Source organism: Mugil cephalus, chromosome 12, assembly GCF_022458985.1.
Source record: "Mugil cephalus isolate CIBA_MC_2020 chromosome 12, CIBA_Mcephalus_1.1, whole genome shotgun sequence".
NCBI classification, from domain to species: domain Eukaryota; kingdom Metazoa; phylum Chordata; class Actinopteri; order Mugiliformes; family Mugilidae; genus Mugil; species Mugil cephalus.
Genome location: NC_061781.1, coordinates 7,746,174 through 7,769,295, shown reverse-complemented (window position 1 = coordinate 7,769,295; position 23,122 = coordinate 7,746,174). Strand labels below are relative to the sequence as shown.

Genomic DNA, 23,122 nt, shown 5'->3' with positions numbered 1-23,122 from the left:
TCACTTTCCAGTCACTTCCACTTTATTATAATACCACTCACAGTTGACTGTGGAATATTTAGTAGTGAGGACATTTCACAACTGGAATTCACTGAGCTCCTTAGAGTGACCCATTCGTTCACAAATGTTTGTAGAAGCATGCCTAGATTTTATACACCTGTGGCCATGGAAGTGATTGGAACACCTATTTACTCGAATAATGAGCATTGTTTCCATTGCATTAAAATCCCGTGGGATCAGGGCAACAGATTAGTTTCATTATAAGTTCATTTTGTCAGCAGCAAAACTCAGTTAATTCCTGTGTAAAACTTTGATTTCAGAGCATGTGAAATGCATGAATGTTTTTTTGGTCCATAATTGGACCATTGCCAGCTCAGTTGGACGGTTCTGACCTCCAAGTTGTCCATTAATTCCTCATTATGAATACCTCAAAGGACATTATCCCACTGCCATGGCCGCTTTCCTGGGGAGTAAAATGAAGAGCATTAATTTAATATTCTCTGGTCCTGCCCTCGTCACGGATTGTCCCTTCTATAAATTACTATATGTATATCCTCTTGCACATGTTTCTGACCTGTTCTTTCGCTCTCCGTACTTAAAATAGTTAAATAGTAGCATGAGAGAATACATCAAGGGACATGGGAGACAAAAAAAAAATCTGAAATAATAAACTAGTTGTCTCAAACAGAGCATCGAGTTTGACAGAGTAAGCGCGGGTGTATCAGATTCATGTGTTAATCAATAAGCTCTTTGTTGCTGTGTGGGTGTATCCAATAGAGCAAAGTGCTGGAACATGATGATTTACATCAGCTGATTTGTAAGGAACCACTAAAACTCAGACAGGGGAGAGAGGCTCAGCTTGAAGAGAGAAGAAATACAGAGAAGCTGCGGAGAAGGAGTGAGGAAAAAGAAGCAAAAGCAGGCAGGGTATATGGGAGGAAGCAAAAATAATAAAGAAAAGAGAAGGAACCGGAGAAGAGCAAAGGCAAGATGTGGGAGGGAAACGACGGGAAAGTGAAGCCAGAGGGGAAAACAGGGCTAAGCAGGAATATCTGCTGATGAAAGACGAAAAGGCTAACTTGTACATAGCCTAGTAAAGAAGAGCTGATCTGCCTCGGGGTTCATTCAAATTCTCTTTGTGATCTGCACAATTATTTTTTATGGTCATCACACAGACCCATGGTAGGCTTGAACAGTATTATTCCTCATCCTAGCTGCTAGAAGAGGGCGCCTTCTCGTCTGTCCAAGTGTCCTTTGGTTGCTACAATAGCACCTCATCTTCTTTGTGTCATGGTGGGGGACCAGGGTGCTATTCTGTACATGTCTGCTTCAGGACACATGCACAGAGCTGCACCAGGGACTGAAAGCTCGATTCATTTTCAAAGGCTTAAGTATCCGACGTTCTAGATACACAACCTCTGGCATGCAGCCATTTCTCTTCCACACAGTTTCCACGTCTTTGAGCTGAGACAGGCACAAAGCTGTACAGACAAATAAGCGTAATTCTTCTGTTGAGATAGGAAACACGCTATGACAGGACGTAAAGGACAGAAGTGTGTGCGCGTGGGTGGAGGTTGGGGAGTGCGTCGCTCTCTTTAGATGCAGTTGCTGTTGTGCAGAGCTAGGTGGTGCTGTCAGTCTGTCCTCTGTTATTGTGTGTGCGTGTGTGTGTGTTTTGTGTGTCGCTGAGTGATCAGACTTGGTTTCTTTCTTATGAGAAACGTCTGCGTCTAAATAAGAGCTCTGTGATTTTGGACCTGGAAGATACATTTATTATCCTCCATTCATTGCTGTATTTGGATCATTAATAGCAGCTCTTTTAATGAAAAAGCGCTATTAAAAAAATGAAATGGCACAGTCGTCAAGTCAATTAGCATATTCGCAGGGAGCAAAATAGAAAATAGTTATTTTGGTGCTTTTCTTATTTCTCCGAAAAACACAAAAAAGGCTCAAGTATGTAAACGAGTTGATAAAGTGATGAGTATAAGGCAGCATGTCCTGAGTATTCAAAAATTGTACATTGCCACATATAATAGCTCTGTTGACTTACATTATATATATATGCCAAAGTGATGTAGTGGCCATTGCTAAGGATATTGCTGATTGTATAAGATGCACACACACATACACACTTGAACATGATAGATTTCCTTTATTTTTTTTTAACGGTAAGTGGTTGTGAGTGGAAATCAAAGCTGGGTGGTGTACAGATAGCATATTTAAAGATTGTTTTCAGTGTGTGTGCGAGAGAGAGTGCATGTAGGGAGACTTTGAGCTGTGTCAATGCTCCAGCGTTCTGCTGATTGTAGCAATGCATTGATCCATACTAAACTAATCAATTAGGCCACGAGTGACCCGATTAAAAAAAGAAAAGAAAACATGTAACGTGTAAGGTAATGTACAGTAAGTGCATATGCTTGTGCTCTGATGCCACTGCTATTAATCTACTTTCAAATGCTTTTCATTTTAGCATAAGCAACAATCTCTGCAACCCTTCATCCCCTCTCCTCTGCGCGATACGATGCTGAGCTGTCTACGTAATAACATGCAAATTGTATGTCACATAACATTTATGTTTCAGTGATATTACTTTTTATTAGTGAGTTTGCCAAGAAATCGGGAAGAAAAGTGATTTTGATTTATCACTTCCTGTGGTATAAATTATGTTCCAGTTCCTGTTTGTAGTCTGCTTACATAGGTTGCCATCTGTAAATACACAGATATGTTTCCATCTGTAAATATTGCTGTGAAAACAACCTGTACTGTACCGCTTATATATCACACTATTTATGCTACATGCTGCATTTCGGTGCTCTGTACCTGTATATGGGGAATCACAATAAAGTTGAGTCTAATCTAAGATAAATGTCCAAACTCCTCCCATTGTCAAAGAGACTGACCGAAGCAGATAAAAGTGTGACATGTGTGTGTGTGTGTGCAGCCACTAATAAGTATTCTGATGTTCACTTATAGTTAGCTTTACCAGCTAGGCTTCTTTCATGCTTGCTGCTAACTTCTTTGTGAGGTGGCTGCACATGGGCTAACTCTGTAGAGTTGACAGGGAAACATCAGTTTAGACAAATTTGCTCAGAGGTGTCTGTGAGTCAGGAATTCAGCCGGCCGTCTCCTCTCTGAGGAGCAGCCAACAACAACAACAAGCCTTCCTCCTGCGCGTGATCGTGTTTTGATTCTCGGTGTTTATGAGAAGAGAGGAGGGGCTTTTCACAAAGACACTGTTGTCAGTGTGTTTGTGAAAAGAGAAAGAAAGTTTGTGAAAGAGAGAGAGAGAGAGAGAGCAGGACACGATATTTCACGGCGTTATGAGAAGTGTAAAAATATTTTAATTTTTAGTTATGAAACTGTGACGGGGCAATTTAGAACGCGGTGGGCTGACACAGACTATGAGATTCATGGGAAACACTGTCTCCTTCAGTCTCCAGCTTTGTAGCATCTGTGTGATGGGACAAATTGGGCCATTATTTAGACCATAATTCTTGCCTTCTTCCTCTATTTAATTGTGTTTTGCCTTTACATAGAACATGGTATCCTGCACTGTGACAGTATAAAATGTTGTTGAGTACCTTGGGTTGTCAGCACCCCTTTTATTAACACTGATGGACATTAATATATTAGAAATGAATATCCAAGCTTAAGCTATTCATTTCTTTGTTTGGGCTGTAAACAGTAGTTCATGTTTTTACTGTCAAAACTGATTATGGTGCATGGAGGGAAGGAGGAGTTTGGTACTGACCAGTGGTGTTGAATTAGACATCAAACAACCTTTGGAAGTCATGTGATTCTCTCAGTGACGATAATTTGTCAAGAGCACATATTTCTCACAAACTGTTTGGCATATTTTTCTTTAAATGAAAAAACATTGCTGTCAAAGAAAGACTTGTTCTCTGAAAGGCAGGACAAGTTCTTATTGTTTACCAGTTCTCCCTCCTTTTCAAAGTTGCTATAGTTCATCTGAGAAGCGTCTGAACATGGCTGCAAGATCCTACAAGACAGATTTTTTGACATTTAAAATGATTTATTTATTTAATAATATTGTGTGTGTTAGTAGAAAAGAGAGCTATTATGCCTGGTAGAAGATTAAAAACAGGTGATTTTGAGTGAGTGTTTACGTCGTTGCACTCGTTTCCTAGAATGAAGTGTTTGACTGTGGTGTCAGGCCTTTGACTGAACCGAGCTCTCAGGTCAAGCAGCCCAAAGCTCATTTTCCCACACACACACACACACAGATACATCTCATAATGGAGTCCACTTATCCTTTGTTAACCTTGTCTTGACCACACACACTGTATTGATAAACATGGTGAGAGGAGAGAACCTTAATGCACGGACACATCAGACCAACTTAAGAGTACTATTAGTGAAATCGCATTACCCGTGTCTGGGTCAGAAAAGTTGCAGTGAGGACACAATAAAGACCTAAAAATAGCCGGGAGGTTAGGGTGCTCAGAAGAGCTATAAAAACCATTGTGCAGAGCTGGCCTTTCCTTAATTGTGGACGGGATGTTGATCAGCTGAACTACATTTTATTCATTCTTCAATAATTTCATCATGAAAATATTCATATATTTGATTGTTCTCAACAAGGAGACCCTTCTCTTTCTCCTTTCTCTCGCCATCGCTCCGCCATATATTCCACGAGCTGAATCATCTCTAAAGCGACCACAGGAGTCTGACCCGTGCGTGTAATATGTTCACAGATGTTCACTGATGGCCACAGGAAAATGGCCGGCCATCGGCAAATCAAGCTGAACTAAAGATTTAAGCCGAGCTAAATTATTCTGTTGCCGAGAACTAAAAATTTGTGTTGTCAGATTAGTCACAGTGTTGCTGTGGATTAATTTTGATCAGTCACAATTAAATTTCATTCATTTTAATCTATATTAATCGCGATTCATTCACTAACTCGTTGACATCGTCCTTGAGGAGAGCCGACCGCTTCTTATTCAAGATGTTGCCTGCAGCTGACATGGGACAGTGATTGTAGGTGTGGAGAGATGATTGCAAGGCAGCGTTGCCAGCTTGTCTTTGTCTGCCTTGGTTTGTGGTTTGCTTCGTTTGAAGTGCGCGTTAATGTGGTGAGCTGGAAGTGCTTTGGTGAAAAGAAAACTGCAGAGTGTACACAATACACATTTTTTTCCCCCTCTGTACTCAAATTTCCCATGGAGAAGACCAACCTGCTGTTTAGTGTCTTCTTCAGCTGCTTTTTTGCCTTTTACTACTGAATCAACTACCCATTTGTTCACGCGCGACGGTAACTCCGCTTGGACAAACTGCCCGAAATGCATAGCCAGAGACGTTCAGTCGAGTCATCATGCGCAGCAGACGGGTTAATTGCGTTAACATTTTAATGAGATTTTAATCGGATCCATGATAATGGATTAATCGGCGTTAACGCATTCATTTTCACAGCCGTACTAGTGCTCTGTAATGAGCGCAAGGGCTCTGGGCACAGAACAGTTTTCCCTCGAACAAACCACACGCTCAAATCATCTGTGCCGTAGTCTTCCCAAATAAAAACAATATTAAAACCATATTTCTTGCTCGGGTAGCATTTTCGAGATCAACAATTCACGCTCACAGATGGATAAAGGCATTTCTGTGAGAGCGTGTCAGCAACGCGATGAAAGTAAAACACGTGTTTTGACAGAATGCTGACTTACAAGAAAAAAAAGAAAAAAAAAACAGCCTGAACAGAATTTCACAAGCGTCTCGGAGGTTGTTGACAGGATAGCTCATGGAAAGGTTAAATGTTATATATAACAACATGATGGAGACGCGCAGTGGTGGTGATAATTAACTTAGCATTCAGATGCTAAAAACGGGAGCTGTCTGCTGCGTCTGGAAGTGTTTCGTGAACTTTCAATGAGACATGAGTCCACTAGTTTTGAGTTGGGTCTGGTTTATGAGAACATACAATATCTGGGCTTTAGAAGCTTATGTTCACTAGTGAGCAAATTCAAGCATTTATCGATAAAAGGTGAAACGTACGTGCTGCCTAGGAAGTCTGCAGCTGGGCTTTCTATGCGCTGCAAAGTAAACAGCTGAAGACAATGTCTCAGGCAAGTGCCTGGCTGGAGTCAGAGGAACAGAGAGAGTTTGCAGCATGTAACTTTTCATTTAGCTGAAAATGGGCACATCACTGCACTAGCTCTTGACACAGTGTCACTCTCAGACAGCCTCAAGCTTCGGGTTTGCTTTTTGCTCTTACTCCCTGACACCCCAAAGGTTTTTACAGTACAGCACATCTGTCAGTCTCCCTCATTATTATCATTATAATTCTCTCTCAGTTTCTGCCTCTCATGTTCTACGTGCCCACTCTCCCACATTTTTTTTTTTTTCTTCACTCTGTGCAGCCTCACCTCTCCATCTCTCTCACCCCCTCTCTCCCTGGCACGCTCGGGCTGCGGTGTCATTTTGTTTGGCAGGTCTTTGAGTCCCCCTGTCGAACAGAACAGAGGCAAAGTCCTCCCGTGTCTCGTCTGCTTGTCTTCCCTCCTTTTCACCTCTGCTTTTAAAGAGGCTTGGGAAGGCTCCGTTGAATTTGTCGACACATTTTCCTCGCAGCCATTCTTTCAGATGTTCTTTTTTAAGAATCTCAGCCACCCCTCTGTGTGTGTTTCTGTCTGGAAGCTATTAGTCTTGTTCTAGTCTCTCTAAGAGACAGATTTACGGAAACTGGTTAAGAATGTGAACTCTTAAAAACACATATCTGTGGTGACCCTAAAAACATTATCTCCACCCCTGTATTTTCTTTTTCTTCTTCTTCTTCATGTTCATTATCTTAATTGTCATCTTTGAAAATAGCTGCCAGAAGACTTGTAACATCTTGACCGAAAAGATGATGGAATAATCATTATGAAATAAAAAGCACTGTAGTGACATTAGTAAAACAATGTTTTGTATGAACATGACAGAGTGGTGTAAATAAAGAGCAGACAGAAGAGTTGGTAGGGGATGAAGCAAGAAGGGCTGGAGGAAGAGGGAAAATGATAAACAAGTAGCACGATGGAGAGAGAGCTGAAAGTAGTCAGATGAGTCCTGTTATAAGAGGATCGATGGAGCAAGACAATGAGAGAAATCTGTGTTAGACAGATGGAAGTGGGGCGTGTGACAGAACATGAATGTGTGAGAGACTGAGAAGCCCTCGGTTGGGCTGAATAGCTGGTGAGATATGGATGGGAAGATGGCGAATAAGGTGTGATATTGTGTAACTCAATACTATTCTGCTCTCCTCTTGTTGAGGTTAGGCTGGAAAAAAAAAAAGCATATCTATATCTGTCTTTATATACATTCACGGCCAGTTCATTAGATGCACCAGGTTAGTGCCAGGTGGGACTCCTTTTGTCTCGAGAGCTGCTTTAATTATTCATGGCATAGATTCGTCAAAGCGTTTCTTAGAGAGTTGGTCCATATTGACATGACAGCATTGATGCTTGAGTCTCCTGTTCCAACACATCACAAGGACGTTCCGTCGGATTGAGATTTGTTGACTGCAGAGGACGTTTTAGTAAAGCGTGCTCAATGTTGTCGTCAAGACACCAGTTTGAAGATGTTTCAGCTTTGTGACATACAGGAAGGAGCCATCAATAGATGGGAACACTGTGTTCTTAGAGTGATGGACATGGTCACTGGCAATTCTCAATCAGGCTGTGGCATTTAAATGATACTGTATTGGCTCTAGGGTACTAGTTCCAAAGTGTGCTCAGAAAATACACATCCCCCACATCATTACATCATCACTACCGGCCCCAACCATGAATGAATGCATACGTTCATGTTGTTTGTGCCAAATTGTAACCCTCCCGTCTGAATGTTGCAGCAGATCAGGAAACATTGTTCCCAATCTTTAGACTAGTTTTGGTGAGCACTTGTGGTGCCTGGTCTTATGAGGTCTTCAACTTTTGTACCTTTTCAAGGTTTGAGCATGTTTTGCATTCACAGATGCTCTACTGCATATCGTGACCATTACAAGACACATGGTTATTTTCGATACTATTCCCATTCAGTCAGCTGGAACCAGACTGGGTATTCTCTTCCAAAACTCTGGCAGTAATGGGACATTTTTGCTTAGAGAAATTGCCCCGGAGATGGTTGTGTATGGAAATCCCAGTAGATCAGAAGTTTCAGAAATAGTCAAACCAAATTCACTTAAATCACCCTTCTTCCGTATTCCGAACTTCAATGTTCTTATCTACATGCCTGTATTTCTTGAGTTGTTGCCATGTTGCCATGTGATTGGCTGATTAGGTATTTGCAGTAACGAGCAGTTGAACAGGTATACCTAATGAACTGGCTGCTGATTGTACATTGTCCCTTTCCTAAATAATCAAAAAAGAAAGTAAAGGGTTGGCTTTCAAAATCAGTTTTATTGTGTTCACCTTGAAAAGTTTAGCGTTGCTGGAATTCCGCCTCGTAGCGCCTGCCTGAGCTTTTAGCATAAACGGTTGCCGTAGGTAGCTTTGTGTTGGAGAATTACGTTTTCTGCGCTGGCTTATTTGCTTTTTGCCTTCTTGTGCAGAAGAGACAATCGACTAACGCTAGTACAGTCACTCATGATGCATGTGATAGAGAGAGAGAGAGAGTATGATGCACACTTGTAGGTTCCAGTGAGGCAGGAAGCCTCTGGCTTTGCTGGCAAAGTCCCCTTTCTTTACTCTTGGACACTATAGACATGACACGCACACTCACACCGTACAGACACACTCACACAGGTCTATTCAGCTTCTGCCTGGAGGCCCCTAGAACACTGTGTTGACAAGCTCTGTGCTATGTTAGGCTAAACGCAGACTCAGTGCAATACTCAATGGACCTGGATTCCACTATATAACAGAGTTAGAGCTAGCAGAGTATCGCACACACGCTAAAAGGACACGAATGGATTGGTTTGGTTATCAGTAGGGACACACTCTTGTCACAGTGATGCTGGGCTCCTTGGATGTCCTCTATAGGGTCCTCATACACAAGGTAACGTATTACTTGCGTGCATGCACATGCACTAAACAAAACACGGTTTTCAGTTCTTTTTGATTACTTGAAGAAGTGCGACCGCTGTCGTGTTTACGTACAGGATGTTTGTCAGGTATCACCTTCACACCTGTTGACGGCTGCAGATTGTCATCAAAGCTGAACAGACACAGTGGTTTGTGCTTGTCTTCTTGTCAGAAATTTCACTTGAGTTATGGGTTACAAGTATTCTGGCAATGTGCCGGATCTCCGGCGTGTGATGATGATTAAAAAAAAAAAAACATTTCGAATTTTTTTTGATGAAGGATATTGTCATGTTGGATCAGTCAGTTGAGTTCGTCTACCAATGGAATGACAGTAACGCAGCATTCCCTCTCTAAACTAACATCACTAGCCAATCAGAAGTAGGATGGGGGGTGGGGGTGGGTCTTGGAAAGCTTGGACGAGATCCGGCTGCAGCTGATGCTGCATTCAAGACTCTGACTTGTCAAATTCAGAAATCACTGCTACACACATTTTAATGTTCAGCAAACAGTGACAATAAACTAAACTTAACCTGATATCAGAAGCCTGAAATTCCCGACTGTGAATATAGAATTTTTGAGTTTCCGTGAAGGCATCATCTAAGCCAGCGTTTTGTCATTGAAGCCACCGTCACTGGTTGGAAAGATGGAGAGTAAATTTATGAAGCAAGGAGAATGTGTCCTAACTGCAAACAAAACACTTAGTAAAACAAATAGTAAAAATAATACATTTTGCAGTTTAGAGTTAGAATGTGATCTGCGGTTGTTTTTGTATAATTTGAAACTGAATGAAATGGTTAAATTGCTAATTGAATAATTCCTCAAATTAATAAGCTTGAACACCCCCTCCGGACTTTTTTTTTTTTTTTTTTACTTTAAGCCCTATGAGTTTTAGCGATTTCATACTTCAGAATTGTCTTTTGCTTTGTGTAATGCAACTGAATTACAGCAATTATCACACTGGCTCTCAGTGTGAAAACTTGGAGAGACTGTGACTCCATGTTATCCACAAATCGTCCAACAGCTGCAGACTGCTTTCATAAATACTGCTTTCATAATAGATGAAAAAGTAGGATTAGATGGGAAAAAAAATCTATAAATAAATAAAAAAACATCTTTATTGTGTGTGTGTGTGTTTTTTTTTGTTGTAGCTCATGGCGGTGTATGAGGAGCAGGAAGCCCAGCAGAGGGGTGTGGCTAACACCAGCATGGCCCCCAGCCCTGACCTCTTCCAAGCTGAGCTCTCTGTTTTCCAGCCAATCACAGGAGGAGAGATTGAAGTCAATTCCTCAGCCCTCAAGTCCAGTGAGTCGTTTTTGTTTTTTTATTGTTTATATGTTGACAGTGATTTAGTTGGGCTGGTACGCAGAACACAGCCACTTCTAAATTTTAGTCTCTGGTGACTGTTACTTTACTCGTCGCACCTGCAGTTCTGAAGCAGCTGTCCACTCTCATTTTGATTCATAATAGCACTTAAACTACATTACCCAGGAAGGTGTTGCTCACCTTTTTGTGTTCTAAATGTCTTCCATAGACTCCTCCATTGTTCCATCCATAGTTTTTACAGCCCTTTAAAGAGTTTTGAACTTGTTCCCTAACAACCAGTCTGTTTTTGAGCTCCTTGTCTGACTGTTCTGGGCCTCAGAGGCTAAAAACTCTTAGTATTTCCCCATCTGTCGAACAGGCTGTAGCTTTGTAATCCATAAGTTTGGCGTGACATTATCTAAATTGTGTTTCAAAGGACCCTACTGACTTGGCAAAGGAAAAAGCTCCATTACTTTCTGCTTGTAACCTGTAGGTCAGTGTCAGAGCTGATGTTAAACATAAAAACATGCAATGTAGAAGTCCCACAACACCATTTTGGAAAGATAGGTAAACATATTAAATTAAGAAGAAGGAAAGAAAACATAATTTGCGTTTCATAATGGATTATTAGGTACAGACCCCCACCCCATATCAGTGACACAAAAAACACACACACACAAAAACGCTTTAGGAATAACTCAAAAAAACCTGGCCTCCAAATTCACTAGATCGCAAACTGATCGAGTATCTGATCAGTGTCCTCAACCCAGAGGACCCGAAGACCCCCACTAACCACATCCTGTTACCTGACACCACAGGACACCCTCAGAAGACTCATGTCCATTCTCTGATGAGTCACAGCTGTTTTGGAGGAACAATGGAGACCTACACACTATTAGGAAGGTGGCCATAATGTTGTGCCTCATTTGTGTATGTGTTTGTCCCCTCCAACTTCCACACATTTACTTTCACCATACTATTACATTTACCTTATGTCCCTATCTGACATGTAGTTAACAGCCACTGTAAGGAAACCCTGTTGCCTGCGAGGTCCAACTCTGAGCTTTAGCCACTTCGTGTTGTTACATAGAGGTCCAGGATTATCTCAGATCTGAAATAATGCGTGAGTTTAGCGTTCTGTAATGTAGATCGACCGTTTTCATGGTCAAGTGTCTTGCTTCCACATGGTGACATGACTGGGTGATGGCGCCACAAGCGTACATTCATGTTTTCTATTGTCTAGGTGACACATGTAAAACAATGTGTGCATGCAGTCACCATTACACTCAACACAGAAACTGGCCGTGTCCAAGTAACGTGTGATACATGACACCAGGATTGTCCGGTCCCAGACTGTGGATGCACAGACATGGTGCAGGGAAACTAGTCATAGCCAAAAGTTACTGAAACGCACATGCAGGTGTTGAACCATGGACGCTATATGGAGTGGTTCAGTGTTATAGTGGGAATTGTAGCATCCGCAATAAAAAAAACACATGTTGCATCTGTCCTGCTAGTTCTGCTTCTACCACTAATAACAGAACTGACATTTTAGCTATTATGATATTATATGATGGTGCAGGAGCTTTACTGTATGATACAGACACAGTTAAGGCAGGAAGTTTAGATTGTTTCAGTATGGTCTTCTGTCAGAGGAGATTAGAGGTAATGTGTGTCTGTCAGAGGAGATTAGAGGTAACGGAGCTCTGGAGACTATCATGGTCTGTGTTAGAAGGTCAAAGTTAGGCATCTGTCGCTGTCTAATGTTTTTTGCGTCTCAGTCCAAACGCTCGTCTTCCTCTCACTGTCTTTAACGGCTTCTTCTCCGTATCTCTCTCTCTCTCTCGCTCCCTTTTGTCCTGATTGTGTTGCTCCGTCTCGTCTTTGTATCCACGCCACTGTTCTTTGTGTTGCTCACCTCCATTTTCTGAAGAGACTTGCGTAGCCTTTTATCTATCTTTCCTTTGTGCTCGCTGTCTGTCTTTTCCCGGACCATTGTTGTACTTGATAGTTAATAGTGACATTATGTTTCATTCAGTGACACGAGGCACCCATAAACAGCGGTAAAGCGATGTTGATGAGCACCACTGCTTAAAATCAAGAAGCAAAGTGCTGAAATGATTTAACTAGGAAACATAATCAGCAGCAGAAAGCCTTCCCATTAGAGTCAAAAACCACTGATTGTAGTGGTTTTTTGAGTGGCACAATTGCCGCGATCCGTGCAGCTTTCTTCACGTCTCCCCTGGACTTTAGCACAGTGAAAGGTATGCAGAAATGTCAAGAGCCACGTACTCGATTTATATGTACATTAGCTTTGTGATAATCAGTGTCCAAAATAGGTGCTCTTTGCAGAAGACTCTGTGAAATGTCAGGAGAAAAGGTACATGTATAGATAATAGGGGTGTACAGGCTAGTGGACTGGTCTGTTTGTCGACTTCACTTCTATACCACGACGCTTTAAGCATCATGTTGACCAGCCACTGATCATGTCACAATAACAACATGGACGCCTCCGAGAAGACAGGTGATAAACCCAGTGGGTCCCTACTGGGGAGGGGCATTGGTAACATTTTATTGATACCGATGTCATTATCGATTGTGCTTATCGATCCAATTCTTTATCGATTCCTCCTGTGAATTTTTGGTTTAGAAAAAAGAAGACGTTTGTGGTTCCGTGTAAACAATGGCGATTTTATTGCGTTTCTAAACAAGAGATAAGAGCTTGTGTAAGTAAACAAATAGGAAATTAGTCCCTGGATCCTTGCTAGTGCTGCTCTGCTGAGACTTAGCGATAGCTTCACTTGTTGACCAGAGATTGTCAAACACATGGCACTCTCTGTATTTAATACCGTCCGTCGTTGACAAATTCCTCAGCATGTCGTTGCCGTTTCCGCCCTTGCTAGAAATGACGTTTTGCTTTTCCAGTCCCTTCTGGTGAAGTGAAGACACACGGTGGACCGTTTAGTCTTCCTTGTCAGCACGTGAGTGTCACGTGGTGTGAATGATGTGCTTCAATGTAAAGATTAATCAATAAGGGGAATCGACAAGGACGAAGGTTAATTCAATGAATTGAACCAGTTGGAACTGGTTCTTCTAAAGGACCGGTTCTCGGTGCCCATCCCTAAACACTGCAGCAAACTAGCAGCGGTTCATTCATGTGTGTGGAAGTACTTTACCTAAAATGAAGCCCATACTACCGTGACATGCAAAATATGTAAGTCAGTCCTAAAATGCAACTAAAATACTACTGCAAAACACACTCTGAAAGGCATCCGCTAACGGTGGCAGAGTGCCCGTGCAAACAGCTTCTCCAAATGCCCTGCAGTAACAGAGAGAATGAGACTGAAAATCAACAATTTATTGTCAAAAGTATTAGACATGTAGCTGCAGTACGTGGAGTACGCTAGAGTACACATATATGCAGAGCACAGTATGTAGCGCATGATCAGCCTGTTCTCAGATTAGTTTGGATCTCATTGTTGCAAAGCATTACTTTCTACTGTGTCTGTATGTCTGACATCGCCTGCGACTAGTCGACGTTGACTTGATCTTGATCACATAATAGTCGACGTTCTAAACTTGATGGTTAAATCCGTTTTTAGCAGAATTCACATTGTTCATGCTGTCACACCAGATTACCAGACTCTAATGGAGCCACTGTTGCTCTTATTAGAAATGTTTGTGGTTTTATTAACTCTTCTACAACAATGTGCTAATGATTCATTTCTAAACATCGTTAAGTAAAGTTAAGATTTTATAGTAAAAGATCAAATCACTTATGAGTAAGTGACAAAGATTCAAGGCGACGCACATTCCCATGCCGTGCTGTGAGTAAAGGTAGTGACTATTAATAGTAAAAATAAAATTCCTTCATATTTATTGGTGTATTGTAATCTCAAAAAACATTTTTGTCTTTGTTCTGTTATCTTCTTTACATTTTTTTTTTTTAGTGTGGCGTCTCATAATAACATTCCTATTGTACCCTTTACATCGTCAGGCCTTTTATTTTCTTTTTCGGCCTCCTTCGACCGCCTCTCATTTTTCCCTCTTTTGTCCTCCGTCCGTTCGTCCCTATTTCATTGCCTTTCTTAGAAGAGATGAATTGATTAGAGGTTTGATGTAATCCATATTACATCTGCCCGTCTTAAGAGCACCGAGGGTCCATTTTGTGACGATCAATACGTGACCCTACAAATATCATTTGGCGTGTCGTCTGAGCAGTCCAGCCGCGTGGAGTCCTCTCCACTCCTACCACCACCTTTTGCCATCCTATTCCCAGCTGAACTATAGACTCTAACATGACAGGGTTCTTAATGTATATATATGGATTGATGGTCCCTGTGAGCGGGGATGGTAGTTTTGAGGTTGTGCCACGCAGATTGTAGTAATACCTCCGCTTATAAATCTTATTTATTTGCTTAGCTTTTCGCCGTGTTGCCTTCCCCCTCAATTTCACTATTCCTCCCAGCACCAGCCTCAGCAGCAGCAGCAGCAGCAGCAGCAGCAGTACAGGCAATAATGTGGTGTGTTTCATTTATCAATTTCTGTTAAATGATGATTTTATGCAGAGGGGTGATGAGATGCAAAAGAAGGAGACACTATCATATTTTAGCTACTCGCACACACAAATCTGCAAAATCAGCCACTTATTGGCCATTTGGATGCATGAACACCAGTGATGGGATATGTAGGGAAAGGGTCATACATTACCTTCTCACGCTCACACATTTCCAGATCTTTTCCTCGCAGACCTGTCTAGGAGCGCATGCCCACATCTCCAGGACTGAGATTTACTCATGTCTGCTGAATACACAATTCAGCAGACACGGAGAGTTTGGTTGATTAAAACAAGTGTGAGGGAAAACGCGTAGATGTCATTCGATGCTGAATACCGATACGTCTTTCTCTGGATTTTATCTTCTAGTCTTCTTTTTCTCAGGTTCACTCTAGAGAAAATCCTCTGAAATCAAAGAACTGCAGGTAACAGAGGCAGACCAGTTCCACCAATTCAACCTGCCGAACCGTCTGAAAAGCTGGTGACAAGGGTCCAACTGGCGCCAGCGATGCTGGACACACCAGGAAAACTAGGTCCACTGTCGACTCGTCATACCGTCAATTTCAAATATCAGTGCGTGGGTGCTGGGGGTTTTTAAAACTTTTTGGAAACGGCGGTTCGTCTCGTGTAGGGTGGATTTCACGGGAATGCTGCAGAGACGGAGTGAAAAATTCATTTTGGCAACCTAACAACATAAAAATGTTTGTCTCCGCTCTCATCCTGCTTTGACACTCGTGAAGAAATGCAGACAGACCCCTTTGTGTCGCGCGGCATAAGTAGCTTAGGCTCTGTATCCTGTCAACTAAAGAAATATTATTAGACGTGAGTTTTGCTGAACTGTGACTCCATCAAAATAGCATTAGCAATTTTAAGACAGTCACATTTGCGCGAGTGTGTGTGCGCGCGTGTGCGCGTTTATTAGAGGAACTGGCTGAGGAGTTTGTGTGTAGATGTGCAGGCGTTCTCTGCTCTCACCATATTTCCCCCCTCTGTCATATCTCTTGTTCAATTTGCGCTGTGATCAGAGCTAGTCACACAGTGTTCCGTTGGGCTGACAGAGAGATAGGCTATCAGAGCAGAGGGAAGAGCGCAGAGTGGCAAAAAAAAAAAGTCATGAAGTAATGCTTTTTAGAATTGGGAGATTTGTCACACAATTATTGTCTTGTATTTTTCTTCCTGTGTTTTCTAGTTGTGGTTGATGGTTAGTTTTTAGACTCCTTCTGCAGAGGCCTTGTTCAAACATAGGAATGAGGGAAAAAAATGGTTTGTTTACAGACTGCCTGTCATCTTTAAACATTTTCAACAGCTATCCAGCATGTACAGTCGCACTATATAAACACACACAGGTGAATCTCTTCCTAATCTCACTTTTGTGCCGCTGTAGATATTTGTGTCACATATTAAATATCCACCCGAACCTTTAAGGGACATTTATGGAAAAAAAAAACATATTGTTTATCTGTGTGTGTCTTTCTTCATGCTCTCCATAGACACGCCCCTACTGGTGAGAAGCAGCAGTGACTCAGCCCTGAGCCCCCAGACGACAGAGGCCGAGTCCTCGTTCAACGAAGACGCCACTGTAATGGTAAGACCCCGAGGCAACTGCTTAAAAAATGATTAAGTAAGCACACATACATGATGCCTGTGTGACAAACACAGCTAGGGTTAAAAGTAGGCAATATATAAAGTTATGAAATTATCATTAAAATTATTAAAGATGAACGAGGTTTGGAACAAAGATGGATGACAAGCAGAGGAAGAGTCCGAACGCACCAGGGAGACAAACAATCCTCAACCAAGTGGATATAAATACACACAAGTGTCTGTGGTTGTTACAACCGACCTTTTAACACTTGTCTTAAAACAGTGCAGATGAGCTCATACGTACAGAAAATGTGCTGTTCGATGTGACTGGTTTTCCATTCCAACCTGGGCCTGAACATTTTCCATTGGGGACACAACTACACTGTATCAAATGTGTCCAAAATTCAAACTCCTTGTTCTAAGCAGTTGAAAAAATGTAAGTTTGTCTGAAACTTAAGTCGTTCCACTCAGCTAAATCTAGTTATATCTTTAAATGTTGCCGTCTGTTTTGTGCAAATGTACCCGTCTTTGTTCCTAAGACATCAGTTATTTATAGATCTGCAGAGGATGTGTTCTCGCATACTTTTCCATGACTTCTGGCTTTTTTATTAACATTAATCACATCATATTCTTTCAAGGAGTCTAAAAGGCCACATTACAATTTCCTCATGAAGCCGTATACCAACTTTTGTATAGATTCTTAGGTTTTAGTAAGATATTGATTTACTTTGTTGAGTCATTATGCACACCATGAGCTCTCCTCTAGTGCAGTTGTAATCTAATAAGTAGATTGCCATTAAATATGCAAAGTACATTAAGACGCCCGAGGGAATAAACACTTTGATTTTAACGACCCAGTGGCCTTTCTTTTAGCCGCATACCCGGGACAAGTGCAAAATTTGCTCTCTGAGAATAACAAGTTGTTCGTGCAATGTTGTATAATGCTAATGCTGCCAGAATAATCCGATTTTGCCCCGAGGATTGCTGTTTATTTAATTTTGAAGCATCCAAGTGTTCAACCTAAATCCAATCTAGAAATGTTGCTCTGCAATTTTCTTTTTCTAAAATATCATGCTTGTTTATATTTGTAGGAAACCCTCAAACACGGAGTATGATGTGCGTACGCGCTGTGCTCTCATGTTTTTATTGATACGAGCATGCAGAGTATTGTAATTACATGTCCTGTGAACAGTGCTCTGATTTATTCATTAAACTGTGCTGCTCTCGTTTGACATGCGCAGTGCCTGCAAAAGCAAAAGCAGAAAATAGTTTACGCGTTCACATCAGCGAACCTGCACAAAAGGAAGCAAATATCAACATGTATTCTGGGAAAGCAAATTTCTTTCTATGGGTGTGCGTTCATTTTTTATTTTGCCGACATGTGTCAGCGGTGTTTATGTGCATGTGTGCGGTAGGTACATGTGTTTAAGTGCTCGGGGTGAACGGCTCCTTAAGTGTCTTCATGTCCTTTCCAGTCCAGACACACTTTGTCACATCAGGCTCCATTAACTAAGACGGATGACTCGAGGTTCACCCCCTCTCTTTTCATATTTTCCGTCTCTTTCTCCAAAGGGCATAGGGCGCGCTCCTTTCTCCTTTCGCCTCATCTGCTCCTTCCTCCCCCTCTTTCTCCGCCTTCTCCTCCCTCTTTCTTGATCTGTTGATCTCAATTTTCAACCGCTTTCATTTTTAACATTTTTGATGTAAAATAACTACAAAATGTTCAAGCTTTGTTTTCTCCCATGTGAAGACTTTTGTACATCTCATATCATTTTACTAAAATGATTTGGTCCCTCAAAGTGTGTAAAATGAAAGTGTTCTCTTCCATTCTCGGCCTTCGTGTCCGCTTAGAGCCTGATGTTTGGCCTTTGGATCCATTTTGTCTGTTCTTTCTCTTTAGAAGTTAATCTTAAACCGTCTACACTCTGTGTCTACACACATATTTATGCTCTGTTGAGAGTCTAAATGAACATGCTTACGCCACGACCCATCTCAGCGCGAGTAAGAGGACGCAACATAACATCTTATCCAAGATAAATAAATGAACTCCAAGATAAATAAATGCATTGCTTATAAATTCCCTGCTATGCTAACATAGCGTGATTTAACATAACATCCACAAGGGACGATGGCGAGTGTGAGGCGCATTACTTTAGTGAAAGGACAAAAGCGCATACAAACATTTTAATTGTCAGTGATATAAATGTATAGATAGACTCTGAGCGGAGAATGAGCTGCTCCATCTTCAAAAGTTTACTTTCCGTTCTCCATTTGCATATTTTGATAACATCACAGTTTATTAAGTATGTCTTTCTGTCCAAATGGAACTATAAATACCTTCTTTTTTCCCTTAGCCTAGTTCCCCCATCTATTAGTTATGCACATAATTATAAAAAAAAACACGCCTTTTCGCTAATTACGCAACTGCATTTTTATCCAACACCATAGTAAATAAATATGATGAGTGTGCCGGTTTCAAACGGAGATGCAGTTTTGATTACTCGTGCTGCTGTTACAGTTTCATATTCTCCGTAGTTTGTTGGACGTAGAAAATCCCTGAAGTTCGCTGGTTAAGGAAACTGCACGCTTGATTGGACTCTTGAGTAGTGAGCATTGAACCCTTGAGGCTTCTTACTGGACAAACATCCTTTTTTAATCGCACCGTATTCCCCCTAGAAGAACCTGTTTGTAAGGTTCATTTCCTTTGAGGAACGTGATTGGTTCTCAGAGGTGGTCAGTCTCCCAGCTTATTGTTGCTGAGGACGACCTAAAATGTTTGTTGGTAGTCGCCCCTGCTACGTTTAACAACAGGAGGCTGTATTAGTTGTTGATGATGATTTGATTTGATCTGATCATGCTGTATGCACAGAGGACTTTTGCTGTAAACCGCAAATGGACCTGCAGTTAGTTTGAATATCTAAGTTACGGCTTCATGAAGAAAAGATAATCTATTTATTGTTCAAAGTGAAATGTAAGTTGAGGCTTAGGAACGCGGGGTGCTTTGTTCTGAGCTCAAGTTCCAGCCCTTACATCTCAGCTCTGTTTTCACTGCACCCTGTCACATTTGCGGCTGTCAATATGAAATATGACTGGGTGTCAGTTACGCGGTAGGCCTGGCCAGACTGTGCGCATCTGGCTGTTTATATAGGGTTGCAATAACATGCGCACACCGATTAGACATAACATTATGACCACCCTCCTAACATATTGTGAAGATCTGTCTCCCTTCTTCCTCCAAAACAGGATGGACATTTGCCTTCTGAGGGTGTCCTGTGGTGTCTGGTAACAGATTGTTGTTAGTACTGCTGCCATCAAGCAGTGTCATTGCTATAGAAAGGGGGTGTCTGGTCTGGTCTGGTCTAGGTGGGTGGTACGTGTCAAAGTAACATCCACACAAATACCAGGTCCAAATGTTTGAAAGGAAAACTTTGCATTGTCACAACATGGTTAATCTTATTCACTTTTCCTGGCATTGGTTGTAATGTTGTGGCTGATTGGTGTATATGTAACCTCTTTTTAATTGCAGTTAATGCTAGCTCCATTGTTTCCTTTACTTTTTTATTTTATTTTACAACTGTAGTCACTCATGTCCGATCACAGCAGCAGTTCTCAAACCTTAACTGACTTGCTGAGGTAAACCTGCTGAAGAAAGATGATTTAGGTGACTTTGATTGTGTAACAGTTGTTGGTGCCAGACAGACTGGTGTAAATATTTTAGAATCTCCTGATCTACTGGGGCCACACTATGCGACGAAGCTGAAATAATCTCAAACTGAGCTTCTTGAACATGACGAAGCGTTCATTGTACCAACATGGCCTCCACAGTCACTAGATTTCAGTCAAATACAGAACTGTTGGGATGTGGCCAGAGTCTCTAAAGCTGTTTGCCACACTTTGTTGAAGCAGGTGTAAAGAAACAACTAACAACGTGTAGCTAAGAAGATGGACAGTGAGTGTATATTACCCTTAATACTTTAACGTTTACATTTGAGGTATTTAAAGCTACACAGCGTTTTGTTAAAGGCCGATTACTCTTGACTGAAGCTCACACTTCTAATGCCTACAGAACAGACCAGCTGTGTCCAGAGTGTAAATTAATGCAAGTTATGGTGAACTTTGATATATTGATGTTTTAATGGCTCATTTCATATCTGGCTAGCAGACAACCGTTGCACGCTAGCCAATTGTCTGACTGTCCGGTACATTTACAGGACTACTCGTTAATCTGCACCGAGGGACAAAACATATTTTTTAGCACTGACCACCAAACCATCTTAGTTAACCTAAGCTTTCCATGAACAGATCTTAAAGATGACACAGTCACATCAGCCTAGCTACACAACCAATGTTCATGTACTACAGTATGCAGATGTATGGACTGTGAATATGTTCTTTAGGAAAATAATCTCAAAACTATGGACTTTTTTTGCTTAATTTATTTTACTATAAAAGAAGTACTTCTCTTAAGGAAAAGACATCTGTGTGCTGAGTTTGTCCTGCAGTTAGATTGGATGGATGGATGGATGGATGGATGGATGGATGGATGGATACGTAGGTAGGTAGGGAGGTAGGTAGGTATAAAAAAGGAAATTGCTGTGAAATAAAATGGATTAACCACCAATAATTGCGTGGTTTGGTCCAGTCATTGAAACATGAGTGTACCAAAAAAATCCCCCTCTACAGTTTTTCCCCTCGCCTGTTTTCTTTCTGCTTGATGGCCTCCAGAGCCGCACGTTTCCTCTGTCCATTCTTTTCTGTCTCACACCTGCTGTACTGCACTAACCACCACATAAGTGTTGGAGTGGTAAATGACTCTGTGGTTAGGGTCTACTGTAAATAAAGAGTTTCTCTCTCAGGTTTTTTTTCTCTCTCAATCACTGTCACTATTTTTTTTTTTGTATTCTTCCCTGTCCGTCGCTTTTTAGCAGACATACCCCCATAGGCACACGTGAACGCACACACACACACTCAGTCACTCGCTCATCTGTCTCTTCTCAACCAGCCAGGTTCAGACAGAGGTAATGGCTCCGGGTAATTGTTCAAATTGTCACTTGGCCTTTTGGTGAGAGCGATGAGGGGATGAAAGTACTCTTCTTGCAGTAATTCTCTGTCTTTCTTCTGTCTCTGCCTTTTCTCCTACTCCCTGTCCACTCTCTTTATTTAATTTCAACCCAGTACAGTAAGCCACAGAAATGACTCTCTTTTTCTCTCCTTCATTTTCTGTCATGTTCACAGCGCACACACTCGGCCATCTATGCACACGCAAGGTTGCAGGTTAGTTAAAACGTGTTAATCACGCTGGGAGCACCTATTCCTGTCTTGAATACTACTGGGGCTAATAAGGCACTAGAGCTCTTAGTTATCATGCTACACTGGGGTGTGTGCGCACCATGACTGACTGTTGTGCCTCCTACCTTCATATTTGTTGTTTGTTGATCCTGTTCATGTTCATACAGATGAATATATATATTAATCCGAATCTTTCCGGTTCCTTTTTAGAGCTTTCCCCAGTATATATGTATATAATTCGATGATTAGACATCAGATCCATGCAAAGTTCATCTGACATGGAAAATAGCAGTAGTAGATTTCACTGAGTGAGGGGCTGAGGATGCTTGAGAGAATGAAATGAATGTTCCTGTGTCATTCATTTATTTTCCACTATTTCGACAGGCAAACACAAACTTAAAATATGACATTGTTATTGTTTTCATTCAAAGTTTACCTAATGCAGTGTCCTGTTAAGATTTTAAGAGATTTTTATTTTAAGATTTTGTCTGTTATAGGCATATAAAAGAATAGAATCAACCCTTGTGTACTGCACATTTGTGCATTTCAAAACTAGGCACACGCAGACAGTACGTGCCAGTAGCTAGCATTGACCTAAGCCAACATATTATATGCCACAACTACAAGCACCAAATATGCAACTACTGTGGACACAAATAGTCTATGTTACATTTTGGTTTTCCACAGTCTCCCAATGGGGAGATGGGGTACACTGTGACTGCCAGTCTTCCACTTAAAGAGTCTCACAAGTTTTGAGCGAGTAGTAAGGGCTTGACTTGTCAACTTGACTTTTTGGAGGTCAAGGTAACATCTTGTAGCTCGAGTCTCATGTCACTGGAAACTTAAAAATGTGTTGTAGCTCGTCTCTCCCTCACTGCTACCGCCAACGTAGCATTACAATGAACACCGGTGGTTTTAAAGTCGACCTTGTGTAGATGACCGACTATGTTGAACTTGAGTTGATTGAATAGAAAAAATTATTGATATGTTACATTTTTAATATATTTTTGTTGACTTCCCCGTTCAGCCCTCTGGCTGTTTGACGGGACATTAAGACACACTCATCTTCATTCATCATACACGTTCCCTAAGGGACGTTCCAAGATATGTTGCCTTAGGTTTATCACTTTCATACAGATGAACACACATGCATACACAAAATGCCCACCATGCATTACTACTAATTTATCATACTCACTCTGGGAGCGTTTTCAGGGAACACTTAGCCTGATTGGTCATTCACTAATTAGTAATATCACTAATAGTTGGCTCTTTTTATCCGCTTTTAGCAGTTATTAGATTGAACCAAGAAGACTTGCAGCCCATTTATTACAAGTGTAGTTTTTCAAGGTAGGATTATCCATCACTGAGTTAAAATGGAAAT

General features: G+C 41.3%; 1 protein-coding gene across 4 annotated transcripts in view; it reads left to right on the top strand.

Moving 5' to 3' along the window:
- The window catches only part of pard3bb (par-3 family cell polarity regulator beta b), a 208,916-nt gene that overhangs the window by 34,605 nt on the left and 151,189 nt on the right, over positions 1-23,122 (top strand). For 3 of the 4 annotated variants that reach the window (XM_047600652.1, XM_047600653.1, XM_047600651.1), the window contains exons 3-4: positions 10,157-10,310; positions 16,356-16,450. In XM_047600652.1, the coding sequence (XP_047456608.1) occupies positions 10,157-10,310; positions 16,356-16,450 (249 nt within the window). Of the gene's footprint in view, positions 1-8,849; positions 8,983-10,156; positions 10,311-16,355; positions 16,451-23,122 lie in introns of those variants that run through there. The other variant, XM_047600654.1, reaches the window with a different exon arrangement.